At 43.7% G+C, this 17,168-nt stretch overlaps 1 protein-coding gene across 7 annotated transcripts in view; it reads right to left on the minus strand.

Annotated features, from left to right (window-relative positions):
• The window catches only part of PDE1C (phosphodiesterase 1C), a 2,232,090-nt gene that overhangs the window by 1,036,305 nt on the left and 1,178,617 nt on the right, over positions 1 to 17,168 (minus strand). For 3 of the 7 annotated variants that reach the window (XM_069613222.1, XM_069613220.1, XM_069613225.1), the window contains one exon: positions 2,477 to 2,503. The exons of the other annotated variants lie outside the window; for them this stretch is intronic. In XM_069613222.1, the coding sequence (XP_069469323.1) occupies positions 2,477 to 2,503 (27 nt within the window). The remainder of the gene's footprint in view (positions 1 to 2,476; positions 2,504 to 17,168) is intronic. 7 annotated transcript variants of the gene reach the window in all.

Raw genomic sequence — 17,168 nt, forward strand, 5'->3', positions numbered from 1 at the left:
CACCAGCAGAGGTGCTCCAGAGGGCACCACTTGCTTTATATTTCCCGACATTCATGTCCCACTGGTCCCTTGCCTTGATGTTGTCCTTGGAGATGTGGGGAACAATCTGAAGGGTCTAAAGAGTAGGTCAGGGGAGGAATGTACTGGGCCGGTCTCGTGTAGTGACTTTGCAATGCATGCATAATGTGGTGTTTGACCTCTTTGGAATATAAAAAAATATGTTTGTATAATTGATTATCGTATTACAATTGTGATGTACAAAAAGGCTTACTTTATGAATTAGACAATACCGATTTTACCCAATTATTACATGGTTGTTTTCATGGTGTCTTATCAGAGGCATATCTTGAGGGTTTAAAAACCTAATCATAGGAATACACATGTATGGTCTCCTAGTTCAATCTGAAACACACTCTTTACTAATAGGCGGTTACTTTGTTGTATGTACAGGGAGGAATTTGCTAAGAGGGGAAGCCCTTTGCCCCGGAATGTGGAGGGGAACATTGGTAATGCCATCTTTTTCCTCCATCGCGTGGCTCAAGGCAAAGTCTCACGGGACCTTGCGGCCAGCTTTTCTGGTGCCCAATGTCTGCCCCGTATTATGCTGACTTTGTCATACTGTGATTCTCTGTTCCCCGTTTTACACTCATATCAGTCACTGTGATTTTCTGCCCTCCAAAAGTAATGTGTATTTATCACACTCACGGCACTGAATGGTATGCTGTGCTCTCTCCATTGCATCCACTAAATGCAATGTTCATTCTCCTTTTAAATGAGTTACTGTAATTTCATTCCTTTCCTCAGGGGGCAGCCAGGGGGGGCGGGAGCGTTGTGTTTGTGTTGAACCTTAGAGCAGAACCCTCCTTTTGGACCTTCAGAGCAGAAACAAAGTCCAGGCTCGCCAACAAGAACTCCACCACTATCTGACACTCTACTTAATGCTCTCGTTTTCTCTGCCGACCACCATGTAACCCGGTCAACTGTACTCGTTTTCTCTGCTGACCACCATGTAACCCGGTCAACTGCACTTACTGTTATCATCTTGTATGTTTATACTCTGCTGTAACTTCCTCTATGTCTCCAGCACCCAGTTACCCCAGGGTTCGGCGTGCAGTATAAAGAAACTAAACTAAACTAAACAATCCAGGGAAAGATATGTTACACTCCCCAAAATGCTCCACCCGTGTGTAACATGATGGAGCCAATCACTGACCTGTTTTGCTCATTCACATAATATCATCCAAGTGAAGTGCACTGCACTCAAGTTGGTCACTGAACTGTTCTGCTCTCTGAACAAGTCACCTGTTTCACATGCAGCTGTCTTACTATTAATGTAATATCCAGCCTTCTCTGACACTACTCACTGCAGCCAGTCACTGTGATCTTCTGCTCCCTCAAAGAAAGTCATGTGTTTGTATACCCCCCAAGTAAGTCAATCACTGTCCTCCCAAAGAGTTGTGCGTGTGTCATCATTGTGTTCCTTCTGACAAAAAGAGACTGTGTACATGTGTGGGGGGAACTGAAGCCGGGCCCTATAGTGCTGTTCTTCCTCAGAAGAATATTCCCTAGAACCTAGGGCTGAAGATTCTTTGTGCAAGTCTAAACTGTGCCTAAGGGTTTTCTCAGAAAAGGTCAAAACGGCTCCTTCCTGGACAACCAGCACTGTAAAATCTAACCGGTGGGAAGAAACCTAAACAAAACACACGTCATATAGTAAAATACAAAAAAAAAAAAAGTGAAACATTAATATAATCAATAGACGTATCACAAGACAATCTGTGATCTACTACCCCTTTTAATGTTGTTTTGAGTATAACACATGTGTCAGAAATGTTGCTCTTTATATGCAATGAAAGAAAGTACATTCTCCATTGTTATCCACTCTCTACCTTTAGCCCCCTAGGGAGGGTGCTGAAGTTATGGTTAGAACCTGAGGAATGTCCATAAACAAGCTGAAACAGTAAGACATCTCAAAGTACATATGCCACTGAGCCTTAATAAGTGTGTCTCTCTGTGTTAAAAGAGATGCTAACATTTATTTTCAAAATACAATCGACTTCAATTTTTGGGGAAAGTATTTGAATCAATCTAAAGGCTAAAATAAAATGCAAGGCTTTAATGGACACACAAAGAGGTAAAACTCCCTACAATAATACAAAAGGTTGATTCAACGCATTCACAAGGTTGCTTTTTGACTTGTCATCTAATATGCAAATGCACTTGATTTACATAATTACACATCTGCAATCAATGTTAATTACAGCGCGTGCACAGATGAACGATCAAACTGGCAAAAGTTTGATACAGAGCTGAGAGGGTGTCTATTAAATTAACCCTTTGGCGAGAAGTCTATTGTATGAAGACTGAATTGCCTGCATACCTATTATTACAACACACCTTTTGTCGCAATGTAAGAAAGGGTAAAGGGCGCGCTGCATTGCAAACGCGCCACATTCCATGGAAGCATGCGCCTTACCTCTGTGATGTCTTCTTGTACTTTCTCCTACAAGGAAAAAAAAATAAAGAAATGAAGAGAGTGGAAAAGCAGAAAGTCTGGCTGAGAACGAGCCTTGAGGGGAAATTCTCTCTTTAGGAGGTGTGCACTGGGAGGAAAGACACATCAAAGCGCTGATGATGAGGATGCAGACAAGGTGGTGATCCAAGATGCTACTGAGAACCAATCCCTCAAGGCCCCAGAGAGAATCTTGCGCAACGATTTACAAAATGAATAGAGGAAAGGGCACCTTGCAGATGAAACATGAACAGCAATGTTTTTTTTACTACCAATATCGAATTATGGTTAGTGTGTTTCTGGATCTGGAGGGTCAAATGGTTAGTTGTGCGTGTTTTAAGTCAAGCTGATATATCCTGTGCTGTTTTGGGGTCCACCCTGCCTTTGGTTAGGTTAAGAGTCCACCCAACATGCAGCATCATGGCACCCACTTCCTGGAATAAAAGGGGCAGAACTTCTACTCCCGGGACGTAAACTTCGCCCGATGACTGCACATCGGAACGCACGCGACCAATCGTGTTTAGCATCAGTAACATGCATCTTTCCTGGTAGGAAACCAGATGTCTTCCTTGTGCAATGTTGAATATGTGCTCCTATTAGGTTCTTCCTAGAATTACATCATCCCTCTAACCAGTGCTTTAAGTGGGATTAGAAATCAAGGGGGGCCTCTCGTTGGGGGTATGGCCTAAGTTCTGGTGTGCTTAGGCCACGCCTCATATCGATAGCTCCCCCTCGGCTAAGGGGTGGCGGCTGCTAAAAGAAGCGGAGCTGGGGTGCACTGGCATTATTTCCTTTGATGAGCCCAACCCCTCCTTTTAAACAAAATAAGGACTGGGCGTACCAAAGGTATGACACCATTGTGCCCCAGCTCACATGCAGCAGGCAGCCTTTTCATTCATGGAGCCACGTGGTGCCCTGCATTACCAAGGGCTCCTTGAATGAAAGCTGCTGATGGCTTCGTACTCTGAAAGGCGAGGAGGTCTGGACTGCCCAGCTCTTCTTTTGTTTCAAGTAAATAGCCATCAGCCAGCGTGAGGAGCCCAGGGTCTTCATGCTGGGTGATGGCTATTCACTCAGAAACCTGTTTCAGAATACAGAGTCATCAGGCAGCCTACACTGCACGGTGCCTTTTCTTTTCTTCTAATCCGAAGTGCTGACACCTGCAGGCAGCTCGTGTAACCGTTCAGCCGCTACAAGGGCTGCCTCAAGTACCAGCATGGCTGTGGCTAGTCGGGGCTTGGCCCCGGCTCGGAAGCCTTTTCTGGAGACTGCCGGGGCTCAGCCCCGGCTAGCCCCGGCCCACTTATAGCACTGCCTCTAACCATATCATAACCAACTTCGGATAGGATGCATCGGACCTAAAACTGAAGTGCACCTCACTAGCAAAAAGACTCTATACAGCCAGCAGGACTGACTTAGTGCAGTCCTCCGCCAACTTGAATGTGCCTGCCCTACCACTTTTGTGTTCTTTACGATTTGTATCGCACTGCTCCGGTTTTCAGGAAGTTACACCACGCATGTTAAAATCCATGGGTAGCCTCACTCCCTCTTTACATGCACCCCATGCCTCCATTGCCCCCTCCTTTCCCCTTAAAGTGTTCTTGTATGAATACAATAACAAGATAGGTTATATGATTGTGTGTCTGGGTTATAGTTGTCCCTGCCCTCTGTATACAACCGCAACGTGTTGCTCATGATGCCGCTATAGTTTGTGAACTGGCTTCTACTAAAAGCCGCAGCAATAATAACTAATATGTATATAATGTACATGTTGGGCTGGGCTGACTTCCAATTGCCAAACAAAACTATTCCTTATGAACAGCACACTAAGGGCCTGATTGACAAAATGCTTTCAATGGAACTTTCCCATGTTAAAAGATTTCTTGTAAATCAGACCCTAAAGCTTTAGGCAAATCCCTCCCATCACTTGAACACTCCACCACGTATCCCCCTCCAGCACCGTCTGCTCTTCCTTCAATCTCCTTCTCCCCATACGCCCCCACAGCTTGCTTCAACAAACACAGCCTCAATGCTTGTGCCTTCTCACTATCGCCCCCCAACTCTGGATCCTGTTTCCATTGCACCCAGGATCCCCTCACCTTCCACGGAGCCCCGAAGACCTAGCTCTTTCAGCAGTAACCGTTCTAATAATAATAATAATGATAATAATAATAATAACAATAATACTAACAACAATAATACTAATAATACTAATGATAATAATAATAATAATAATAATAATAATAATAATAATAACAACAATAATAACAAGAATAATAATAATGATAATAATAACCTTCAATCCTTTATAATAGCTGCTTTATTATCGGGGAAAGCGACATTTCCTTACAAACCCCTTTCAAAGTATATTCAAATGATTGGGATGTTGCGATACCAGAAACGTCCTATTATATGAAAGTGATTTCTCTGATCACACACAGAAAAATGACAAGCCATCCATGATGTTACAGTGCATCCGGTCTTCCTCTCTGGCAGCACACGGAGAAAAACTGCCATTCCTCCCAGAATGCAAGGAAAGGTGGCATGTGGGCGTCCACACATCGTCTCTGCTCACTGCCAGTAGAGAGGAGACTGGCACACTCCTGCTACTTGCATAGACAAGGACAGTGCACTGGCTGCGATGCGCCATGCGCCATTTTCCCTCCCAATAGGCACTGAACCGGACGTCTACAGCCTCTGCTTTCTCCCTAAGGGACTCAACGATGCAGCATTGACTAAAGATGCTAAACCCTGCGTTTTGGAAGGGAAAGGAGAGGTAGTGGGGAAGGGCAGGGGTAAAGGAGATTAATACATACAGAGAGAGAAGTGCGAATCAATACAACTTTGAAAACAGCTGTGAGGAATCAACTTCCAGGGCACCAGTGATCCAGGGATGAATATCGGTTTCTAAACTATCAATCAGCCCCACACCTCTAGTACACCAGAAGGGATCCAAACAGATTGGAATAACAGTAAATTAGAAGACCTCCTTGTCCAATTTGTGTTAACGTGGATGGAACGGCAGGCTTATCTTTGCAAGGTCGTGGATCGTTGGTTAGTTGCGACACAGCATGAATATGATTATTACCCAATGATAAAAGGGACTGTCCAGTCAAGGTTGTATAAAAATATCTACTTTATTATTGCTAAATCAGACCGTTCTAGCACACTACGATTACAACCCCCACTGTAAAGGAACACAGAGGACAGACAGTTTCACAAAGGAAAAGGATGCACTCTGGATACTGACAGGAAGGTAGTTGGTAAAGCAATCAGTCTTACTGTTCAAGATTATTTGGTTTCAGAACTAATGGTGCAAAGGGTTGTAACTGTCTCTAGGGGCCTTCGGAAAAGGACCATCTGGGCAGAACCACAATGTACCTGGTGTTGAAGAAGTTATTGGTGCTCAACAGCGTCGAGGCGGTTCCAGGGCGCTTCGCAGCCCGGAAGATGGAGTTAGTGGTGGGAGACAGCTGCGGGTAACAAGCGGCAGGCAGTTCGGCAAGCGAGGCTGGACTGACGTCTGCAGGCTGTCCGGCACAGCGGCTCGGGGTCAAGAATTGATGTCTCTGTGCTTGTTGCTGGGTCTGGAATGCTAGTCGAGGAGTCTTGGACGGCTCGGGTGACTGCGGCGTGACAACAGTGAGCGGTGCAACTGGATGCAGTCGAGGACTCGACTGTGTCAAAATTTTCCTTAAAAAGATGGATGCTGGATGATGCTGGTGTGGCACTCTTCCTAGTTTCTTCACAGGGGTCGTGTCCTTGCAAGGCGGATGGACCAAAGCTCAGGAGAGTGTTAGCAGGCAACAGCCTTGTCCTTTGTCCAGAGGCTCTCCGGCACTTCCCAGATATGAAGCTTGCTGTCAAAAACTAGCAGGACACAATGTGTGCTGGCTGTATACCGTTTCTGGAGCTGCTGGACGGGTCCTCTGAGTCAAGTATCTGCCTCTGTTCCCTGGGAGATGTCGAGGGGAGGGATTTTGCTTCCCTCTTGGAGCTCCTGGCCTTCCTTCTCTGGCGGAAGATGTAAGATAGACTGTACCTTCAGCTCAGGTCCAAATGAGTCCTCCTTACTCCTTGCAAAGTCTTCAGATGATCTGATGAATGAGGGGCTCATCCCTATTTTAAAGCCAAATGGGAGCCAGGGATTGGTGTAGGCCAAGCCTAACTTACGTGAGCCAATCCTGGGACTCCACCAACAATCTTCAGTCATGGTCAGAACCAGTGCACTTTCCAACAGACAGGGGAAGGATGACAACATATACTTCTAAGTTCCACCCTTCTTCCTGTCGTCTGTTCATCAAAGTGTCTCCCTAATTAACTGAGCCCTATGCAGCACTTGACCACAATATGGGCCTCCTTTGAAGTAGGGGGTTGCAGGCAGACTTTCGCCTCCTACAATTCACATACTTCCCTCTCCGAAAGGAGTGGTTTCAGAGAGGACATTCAGTGCCCTTTCATACCAAGGAGGGGTGTTAGTACCAAGTTGACATATTGCATTACAAAGAGGTGTTGGCGTCTGGTCTCCATTGTCACTTCCTGCACACAGGCCTTCCCTAAGACCTGTTAATTAACATTCTACAGTATTCACCACCACCAGCAAGGTGTAACAATGGGGATGCAAATCCATGGGGCCTTGAATTTGTAATCAAGCTACCCACGGCCAAAGGCTTTTGATGTACCCACGGCTGCAAGGTGTCAGCTATACATGACAGGGAAGGGCGGAACTGGTAAGCTGTGTCCTCCCAGAGTACAAGACCATTTTTCTGCTGTGCAGTGAGCATGGAAAATATGTGCAGGAATGGCCCCACATATTTTCAGAGGTTTTTCTCCCATCATTCATTCTTTTAAATAAACAAAAAAAGCCCAAATAGGGAAAGAAAACATCAAAAAGGGATTTGGTAAAGACTGGGGATGGGCCACCAAATAAGTGAATTCACAAGGGTAAGAGGAAGAGCACAGGAATGTGCAAATGTATGGGATGGAGGGAGATGAGAACGCACATATTTGGCAAAAGTGCAGAAAAAATTGTGCATCCATGCATATTGAGTAATGCAATAGTTTGAAATGTACATAGCAGCCATCTCTAGGAAAAATGGCCTTACAAAATTAGGATTCCAAAGGACTGGTTTGTTTACAAAGGCTTTGATTGTGATTACAATTTCATAATTCTTCACGGATTAACGTGGATGGTTTCAGTCTTGATCGTATTGATACAAACATTCCTCAGATGAAAACAAGCAACATCATAAGTCAAACACAAGAGACCAAAGCGTATTCAGATGAATCAGCCAGAAGCCAGGAATCCCCTCTGGAAAACACAAGAAGAGTTTTCCTCTCTCTGGTGGCTTGACAGAAAAATGTGGTTTCGAAAAGAGTTATGCAGCTCCCTAAAAAGAATGAGATTCTCAATAGGTGAAAGCGAAACCTAGTGTTGGGGAATGCAGAGGCTCTTTAGTGCCATGGGTTTCAGATTCCCACACAATCAGATCTTTGCAGGAATCACCTGAAGACCATACACTTCAAAGAACACCTTGCCAATCACTGATCGCCCCATCCAACCCCAAATCTCCCCCTCAGACCTGAACCATCTGCACATCCATCCCATCTCCTCTGCTACCTCTGCACCCTTCCTTGCAACACCCACCCCCAGGATGCATCCCGTATGTGCGCGGCTCTGCTGGTTCCCAGATAGGTTTGCACTGTGTAAGTCCGATACATTTATTTGTCTCATTCAAAACAGGATGGTCATTTCACTGCATTTTGAAACTGACTTCTATTTTTTTCTAAACTGCATCTTTTGACAGTGTGCTTCAGACTGAAGTCTTCCCATCATTTGCAATCAAGATGCCTCTAAGATTGGGAGGGATTCCCCGACCTCATACCTTTTTCCTTGTCCATAATCTCTCAACTGCAGGCCGGGGCAATGTGTTCATTTAGGAGGATAGCTCAAGGCAATGTGCTCGCCTTGGAAGCAAGACGATGTGGAGCAGCACAGGTTCAATCCCCAGTATGCCTATGGGTTATAAGTAACCAATTACAATTATAATTCTTCTCGATCTTCAAAGTCACCAATTGATGGCATTTGTGGTGGGAGCTTTACCAAGGTACATAATCTATTAAGAATTATGTTGGGCCATTGGGCAAAGGCCACTAGCCATTTGTTTTGCTCCTTGTAAAATAAACCAGGCGTGTTGGGCACTAATGGATTTAGAGCACTGCCACCTTGAGCTGGAATTGAGTCATGAGCCAAAAGGTGAAGGGATGCTCAATTCTATTGACTGCCCAATCGGTGCCCTTCTCTAGAGATGTGTGACTTTATTTTAGTGTCTGTGAGAATGAATCATTGCATTCATGGAGCATGTGATGAATGGGCAAGAAGGATAAGATGAGTCCCTGGAACACAGCGGGAATCAGACTGAACTCTGCACTTAATGAGGGACTATCTTGAGCCTGAGGAAGATGCAAGTTGCTGCTCTGTGGACTAATTTATGCACTACGAGGATCTGTGTTTGATGTCATGGTCAGGGGGAAATTCCTGGCAGGTCAGCCTTTTATCCTTCCCAGGTTGATAAAAGTACCATTGCATAGCTCCCAACCTTTTGTGCCATCAAGCCGTGTGAAAACACCCGATTTTCTTTTTGGCGGGTGAGAGCCCATAGAAGTGAATGGGCGTATGAGGGTCTTGGCAGGTGATTCCGCTGCTTGCAAGGCAGGTGACACCCGCCAAAAGCGGGTGAGTTGGGAGCTGTGCCATTGACTGACAACATAGACTAGATATGTGTCTATAGTTAAGCAATGTTATTTGATATTTCTATAGCGGCTTGTGTTGTTTGTAATGGCTTCGAAGCACTATTGGTTTAATAGCCCTTTGGCAGACCATAGTCTGAACAAACAGGAGAAAAGGAGCATTACTTTGCATGCACATGTTACATTGTAATTAAAGCAACTGTTCAACAAGTAGCAGACATGACTACTGAAGCAAACATTTGAAGTGTTGGGGTGCGTTGTGAATTGTTAAGTCCGAATATGTGATAACCGGCCAACATTTTTCGTGGTACTCAGCCTTATTTTCTGTGACACAGGTTCAGGAAGGGGAAAGGGAGATAATATAAATCACTGTATAAACCCGATCAGAAACTGTCTACAGTTGAGGGCTCTGCTATAATTTACATGGCGAAAGCATGCACAATGAATGAAATGCAGTCAAGTGCAAATTACCCGCATATTTATGGTCATCTTGTGGTGGTCTGCACCTGAGCCTTCGTTTTAACACATTCAGAATCCACTCAGATGCATGTGTTAGCGCTTGGGGTAATCTTGCACATACACTTAGATAACTTGCATTGTATGAGGAAAGGAAAGCTCCACAAGTAAGATGACTCTGGCCCTATCGTATTCACCACTCGCGTGAGGACACTAGCATGCCCTGAAAGACTGGTGCCCTCCCTTCAGGTTCTGTTACAATGCTTTGACTGTTACCACGAGTCCATGTCATGCTCTGTATGGCACTTTATGGCATGTTAAGGCCCCCTCACAGTACCGAGGAGCTGGGAAAGAAACTTATTTGTGCTAGGGCAACCTCCCCACCTCCCCTCCCACCCCCCTGGAGTGAATGTTGCCCACTAAAAAGACACTATGTTACCTTGAATACCCACTGTCTACTTCATGATTCTTTCACCAGTGGTTTGCGCATTTATGTAGCGTGCAATGCTGCGTTCCTCCGACTCCCAAGTGCTGGAAAAGCTGCTGGTATTATTACCCAATTTTGCAGTAAATCAGCTATTCTCGTGCCCACTGAGAGAAGGCCTTCATAATATCCAACGTGAATAGCCCGGGAGATAGCTCAGTGGCAAAGGGCTTGCCTTGGAAACAAGACTACACCAACCAACACAGGTTCGATCCCTGGGTCTGGGTATTCGCAACTAAGAAATATTCCTGTAACAGTACCTGGATGCCCCTAGGCTGTGTGATCACTTTATAAATGCAAATAAATAAATAAAATAAAATACGTGCCTCTGACATTCTTTGAATCTCTGGCAGGGGACTGCAACCCTTATCTTTCCGAGGTCGATAAGCTGAGTACCAATAGCTGGCATAAAAAAAGCGCAAGCTATTATTACAGTGCTTAGAAGTGGACGAAATCTGCCATGAAGGGCTGCAGTTAAAAACGTGTTCTTGATGGTAGTTCCAAAAAAGACACATTTTCGCCAAGCGACTATGGCCATCCGTTTTTTTGTGGCTCGGATAAGGTCCGGATGGGTGACCTGGAAGCCAAAGGCTCTAAAGCATATCTCACGTCATTACCCTGCTCCCTCAGTCGTGTCGCGGAGTGTAAGCGCGGCGCCAGGGCTGCCTTCTGCAGAGGCGGGATACGCAATCACCAGGACACTTGCGCACACATACATGCCTATTGCCTTGACCCGGCCGCTGATTCTAAAGACACGGATGACGGAGTGCACCTTGAAATCTCGCGACCAAATCATGGGAAATGAGGTGTGAAAAGCATTTAGTGTGTACTTGACCCTTGCGCGCCTCCATTTAAAATCCACAGCATTTGCCATTCGAGTTCCTACCCTCGAGTTAAGCAAAGTCTCAAACCTAGAGCTCTCTCGTTCATAGATAAACTGTCCTTTTACTGAAAACTAAAAATAGTTTAAAACAGATCTCACGAAACAAATTGGCTGGAAATGGCTTTTCCGATGCCTTATTTCAGCTACTCCACTGGGAGACAGCGGTTAAAATGCAGGACGTTGGCGCATGCGCTTCTTATGCACATGTGCAGAACATCATGGAAGCACAAAAATAAAAAAGCCTGTGATGGGGCTTTGCTGGATATGGGTCTGTATGCACCGAAACTATTCTTCCTGGGAATGTCTGACTTTTGCAAAGCATTTTCACTAATACCATCAAGGTAAAACATTAATGACTGTCTGTCTAGTTCACCTGATTCGCCAAACTCCTAATCATACGTGGGCAGAAACAGCCAATCCAGCTTCGGGCATAACAGCATCATTCAAAACCTGACCCGCTAAAAGGCGAAACCAGGGTTACTCAGTCCTAAAAAACATAGGGTGGGCTAAATTAACATAGACAATGGGAAGTGATGTCACCAGAAGTGATCACATATTAAAGTGAAATATGCAAATGTCATTCAATTGGCATTTCCTAATGGAAGAAAGTGCACAGGACAAATTACTATTTACCTTTCAGACAATAAATCACCAAACCCGAAAGATAAGCTGCTATAGGAGATGCTTCTATATCTTTGCTGGCATAGTATAAAAGACAGGAACCCTTTACACCCTTGAACCTGTTATGAAATACACACTTCACAGCAAGATCCCCTAAAAACATTTCTTTTTTTTTAATCACATTTTCAAGTGCACGTTTCTGGCCTGCGGACTTGAAGGCCTGGGTTTGAATCCCGGCCCCAAACCCATCCATTCAATGAATGGGAGGAATCTACATTTGTTTTTGTTTTTTTACTTAATGCCTTAAACACTAGTGGATTAACTTTGCTAAAAATGTTGGAGGCGGGGGGCATTTCATCTAAATGAAAGGAGCACCTGCCAAAGGAGTGGGACAAAAGGATGTGCCCCAAAAGTTGGAGAAGACAGGCACCCTTGCCCAGGGACGTAATTTGGGGGTTGCCAGAGGTCGCAAGTGCGACCTCTGAGGTCTCCCTTGCGACCTCTAAAAAATATATATATATATGTTTTTTGCAATGCACGCTCCTGGGCTGTGGCCAGCACCATGTGGCTCTTTAATTCTGGAGTGGCTAGATTTCTTGTTCAGGCCCCTTAAAAAAAGAAGAAAAATAAGAACATGAGGGCCACAAGTCTAACACTTTCAGCACTCAACCTCAATAAGAAAGAATAGGAATGCCAAAAAATGGGTCTTTCTAGAATTCTATACAATAATTGCTAGACACATTAAAGGTTTATTTCAGGCACACTCCAGGGGGTGAGTCACTGATTTAGTCTGTTCTCAAACACCTCAACTCAGCCTTTCATCCTTCTGAGGTCGATAAATGGGTACCAACACAGGTTGGGTGATATTGGGTGTATATTTCTTCTATGTAAAGCGCTTAAAATTAAGTGCTTTATAATAACACATCATTATCATTTGGTCATGGACGTCTGCTTGCAATCACAGTCATTTGGTAATATGGGCCTATACACACTGATCTTAACGATACATATGACGATCCATTCTTGTATGAAATGTACATCACATTATAGTGATATCGTAACCATATTTTTCGTAGTATACAATGCTATGTGCTGCCACTTCCTGTTTTGTCAACGGGTATAAATTCATGTTCCATCACTTCCCGCGATATCACTTTGGGGTGGGGTCAAATGACATCACGTCCGGTGATGTCATCAGGGGTTAAGGGTCGTGTGATGTCGCTTCCGCTACCCCTGGCATTTTGGTGAAATGACGTCCCTGCCCTTGCCCCCCGCCCAAAAAAATAACGCCTAAGTTAAACACCCAAGGGAGATGGCATCTGCCCTCTGAAAAAAGTGGATGGATGCGTCTAAATGCGCATGACCACAACTTGTGCACTTGTGTTACTTGAACACTATGCACACTTACATTTTTTAAATGTCTGTCGCAGTCATGGGGAGTAACCTGCAGTCCCTTGGAGCATCAGAAAACCCAATTTGGGCTGCTTGGGATTACTACTTCCCTCATCTTCCTCATACCTCTTTCCCTCCCCTCTAATCTCATCAAATTTCCATACTGCCCTGTGCCCGCTACCTGAAGGCAACCGCGTTTGCATATTGGGCGCATTACAAATCACCAATAAAAAGAAAACAACCATGCCCCTCGGATGGAGCCGTCCCATGGAGGCATCTCAGGTCGCCTGGCAGGAGTACGGGCTACAGGCCTGGCATGTGTAATATACCTTCGTCATATCGCTCATGCATTTAGGATGCATGTCTCTCTGCATGGTCTGTGGGAACGACATGGCTAAATGCGCACAGGCCAGCCGTATTTAGTCCCTTTGGCTGTGATGAAGCACGCACTTGAGTTTCTTTAAATGGGGTCCACATCGCCTCTCCCCCTGTAACAGAGCTTGATGTTATGTTGTAAACAAAGCAGTGTTCATCCCAAATGGGATGAAAATGAGATGTTGGAGCATTTCATCGTGCAGGTGTTATTTGCTTACAAGTAAACTTTGGAGAACACAATGTTCATTTCACGGAAGTAATAAAGTTATCACCCGTCAAGCAAGCTCGCGTTTACTACAGGTAAGTGAAGTCCAGCTAACAGCGGGCAACTGAAGAAAACCAAGGGTAGTTCTACCATTCTTAATTCAACGGCTCTAAAGATGTGGCCACTCAACCTAGAACAAACACTCCAGGAAGAACTCAGCCAGCCGAGCAGTAATTACATACTCTACCTACCACAAACACCCCAGGTAGAACTCAGCCAGACGAGCAGCAATTCCATACTCTACCAGGCACACACCTCAGTCACTTGGGATGTCCGAGCTCTATATACCTCGATTAAACACGAGGCAGCCATCGAAACTATAGATTACATTTTTCATGGGGAATCTGCTTCACATTACCATTACGTGACCATGCTGAAAGAAATGCTAACATTAACTTTGGAGAACAATATTTTCATATTTGACAAGCAATATTACAAGCAGAAACAGGGAGTGGCCATGGGTGTCAAATACGCACCGGCCCTTGCAAACCTTTTTATGAGCAAGTTTGAGGACAAAAATGTCTACACAGATCCACATGCCCATGACAAAATTGTGATGTGGACGAGATTCATCGACAATATTTTACTTATCTGGAAAGGTGATAACCAAGAACTACTGGAATTCAGAGATCGTCTTAACAACAATACAGAGGGGATTTTTCTTTCAGGACCATCCAGTGACTCCACCTTGGATTTTCTACATCTCACCATTTATGTGATGAACGGCAAATTTCTGACAAAGACTTTCCGAAAACCAACTGAGGCAAATTCAACCCTTTTTGGAACTAGTTGTCACCAACGAACAGTAATAAAAAACATGCCGAAGGGTGAATTTGTGAGAGCCCGTAGAAACTGTGCTAATACTAATGACTTTAATGAGGAATGTGATTTATTGAAACACGGATTTCATCAGAGAGGTTACAAAAAGAAACATATAGACATGGCATATGCAAAAGTTGAGACCATGAATAGGGATGTAACCCTAACACAAAAGATTCCTAATTGATCAGAGGAATTCAACAAAGTCAGCTTCATTACAACTTTTTCACATGACAACTTTGAAATCAGAAAGATACTAAACAAGAACTGGTATTTGCTCAAACTGGATGACCATCTCAGAGATCATATCGATGAAAAACCTAAACTAATTTTCAAAAAAGCAAAATCTTTGAAAAATATACTCAGCCCATTCCTACTCCCTGATTTGCCAACACCTATGGTTGCCGAAGATACCGACAGGATTCAGAAAATGTGGATCGTGTAGTATGTGCAAATTAGCACATCATAACACAGAGATTTTTTCGGATTTTTCGGATTCAAGAGGAACTACTTGTAACTGTCGGAGCAAATACATAGTATATGCCATAATATGCACATGTGCACGCGTATACATTGGGAGCACCATAAGAGAACTCAGGTGTAGAATACGCGAGCATATTTATACTATGAGTAAATCTGATTCCACACTACCACTTTCACAACATTGGCAAACTAATCATCAATTGGATGACAAAATGAATGTGAGGTTCAACGGATTGAGGCAAGCCTCCCTTGGTGAGAGAGGCGGTAACAGAGAGATCCTCCTTCGCCAGATGGAAGCTCGCACAATTTGTAAATTTAGAGCAACAGAATTTGGCCTGAACCAAGATCATGAAATGGTGTACTTCCTCTAAGGGGAAAATAACACATAAGGTTCCTTAAATGTATTCATGTGTTCCTGCTGATATTTTATCTGTACTACAATACTACATGTTACTCATTGTTCTCGACTAGCATTTATGATACTGAAATATTTGGAACCATTTGGCTTTACAGTTAATTTGTTTATATGACATCTTTTTCATGTAATCCCGGGGATTTAAACACATGTTTAGCGTGAATGGTATTTTGTTCAGCCGTGCCCCCATCACCTTTGTCATTGTGTCCCTTCATCTAATACTACAGCTTTTTTCTGCTATCTGGTAATATACTGAGATATATATTTGCCTAGCCTTTCCGACTACTCTACATGCTAAAACTACAGCCCCATGGAGACCCTTTGTCTATTTCGACGATTCGTATTTCCTTTTCTATAATTCGAACTCTTAATATGGCGCTCATTTATTTTGCCTGACTCTCCGAATAGGCTAGGCTGTAATGGAAATAGTAGTAGGACTAGGGTTGCCTAGACAACCCTTGTAAACTTGGGAGAAACCTCTTTGCCGACCGACCCAGACGAAAGGAGATTGAGTATAAGCCGGAGGTAAGCTGCAACACATTTCTTTTGTGCTCCCAGTGCTTTTTTGTTGGCGCATTCTGCCGCACGGCTGCAACTCGAGTAATGGGCTGGCCGTGCTTGGACCAGAGTAAGCGCATACTTCATACATGTAGTCGCGGCGTCTTTGGACTTAGCACTATTTGGTCTATGAGTACATCATTTGAATTATTTTGCCGCGCTCTAGTCAGACCCTGTTTATCGCATTTAGTATTCTATCATGTTAGGATTTCATCCAGTATTTACATGAACACTTTCTTACAAAAAATTACTAATTTGTATAATTGAGGTTATTTTAATTTTGGGTAATTCACTATTGTAGGTTTTTTCACTTAAACATATAGTTTCAATAATATGTAATATAGGAGACTTTGACAATGTTGGACGTTTTAAATGACAAGTCACATGTATTTACTGTCTAAAATGTGATATTTTGGCGTGAATCAAAACAGGGGGATTTAACCCATGACTTTCTGCTCTACTGAATTAAAGACTTTTGATTTGGAATATAGGTAAGGCCTCCATGGGCAAACCTCTATATCTATCATCTTAAGTAAGATTGATGTTTTTGTTTAAACACTACTAGATAATGAGCTATGAGTATGTATTAATATTTTGTTGTTGTTCTTTACCTTTTTTCTTTCTGTTTTCTTACATTGAACCTCCTGCCCCTTCACCCCTCCATTTTTCTCTGTGACTATTTTTAATGTAATTGAATCTTTTGTTTTCATGGTTTACTTCTACATGTGTTTGATTATGCATTATGATCTCTGATATATGTTTTTCACTGTGAATTCGGCTACACTTTCACTAGTTTTTATTACCAGCCCTGATTTGAAAAAGACACTGGTGTGTCGAAACACGTGTTATCCAAAAGGGCATTATAATCAATAAATTTCAGTTTCCACAAATATACGTTGTGGCACAGTTCTTCGAGTGTGGAGCATTTTCCTCAAGGTTTAGGGGTCAAATGCCCCTTTGTTGCCCCACATCAACTGCAACATTTTTCTGATTTGCAATATTTAACCAGGCGCATGGAAACGTTTTCGTAGTTGGTACAAAGTAAAACTCCACCAGTGTGGCACACCTCAGGTAGAACTCAGCCAGATGAGTAGCAATTCCATACTCTACCTAGCACACACCTCAGGTAGAACTCAGCTAGACAAGGAGCCATTC

Source organism: Ambystoma mexicanum, chromosome 5p, assembly GCF_040938575.1.
Source record: "Ambystoma mexicanum isolate Mex_15411 chromosome 5p, UKY_AmexF1_1, whole genome shotgun sequence".
Classification (NCBI taxonomy): domain Eukaryota; kingdom Metazoa; phylum Chordata; class Amphibia; order Caudata; family Ambystomatidae; genus Ambystoma; species Ambystoma mexicanum.